General features: G+C 34.7%; 1 protein-coding gene across 1 annotated transcript in view; it reads right to left on the bottom strand.

The window, feature by feature from the left end:
* Positions 1-424: 424 nt before the first annotated feature.
* Positions 425-769, bottom strand: part of CCY (Coiled-Coils Y) — a gene marked incomplete at both ends in the record, with an annotated part of 16933 nt that continues 16588 nt past the window's right edge. The window contains one exon of the mRNA NM_001316660.1: positions 425-769. Within this exon, the coding sequence (NP_001303589.1) occupies positions 425-769 (345 nt within the window).

The following is a 769-nucleotide window of genomic DNA, read 5'->3' as shown; positions in this document are numbered from 1 at the left end:
GAAGAGAAGAGAAGAGAAGAGAAGAGAAGAGAAGAGAAGAGAAGAGAAGAGAAGAGAAGAGAAGAGAAGAGAAGAGAAGAGAAGAGAAGAGAAGAAGATATTGAACTCTGTGCACTTTATATTTTCTGTTGGTGATGGGAGCTCTTTCATGTATATAAAAACCAATCCAAACAGCACCACTCACTCAACACACACAGTGGGAGATTAAATAAAACACAAACAAAACAACAGTATGCATCCAATACTAACTTGGTGTGTATTACACCTTGACTTTTGTAAAAACCAGAAATGGAAACGATTTAAAGACTAGGATTCGAAATTTACACAATATACATTAATTTTTTGACGGCTGTTCCCATGTTCCTAAAACTTTTTTATCTAAAGGAAATAAAAAATTAATTTGAGATCTTACTTAAACTTTTACTTACTTAGCAGAAAAATCTTCTAGACTGAACCTACATCTCGGAATAGAGAGATGAGAGGGAATACTTTTTAGATTTTTAAGACATGTCTTTGCGCTTTCTATATCACTTTCCAGACGTATAACCTTGTGCAACAATTTTTCTTCATTGGTATCGCAACAAAACGTGGTTTTACAAGTACAGCATTTTTGTAAACTTTGGGTATTTAATGTGTTTGAAGCGTACTGTCTATTATCGGTTGAGGTACAACTAAACCTAGTCATTTCCTTGACTATCATATTAAACAAGCAGCCTGGCAAGATATTTTCCGCTGCAGCATATATCCTCTTATGCATGTAGGTGAGCTC

The sequence above is a fragment of the Drosophila melanogaster genome, chromosome Y (genome assembly GCF_000001215.4).
Source record: "Drosophila melanogaster chromosome Y".
Classification (NCBI taxonomy): Eukaryota; Metazoa; Arthropoda; class Insecta; order Diptera; family Drosophilidae; genus Drosophila; species Drosophila melanogaster.
The sequence above is the reverse complement of the archived record's forward strand: the minus strand, read 5'-3'. Positions and strand labels throughout refer to the sequence as shown.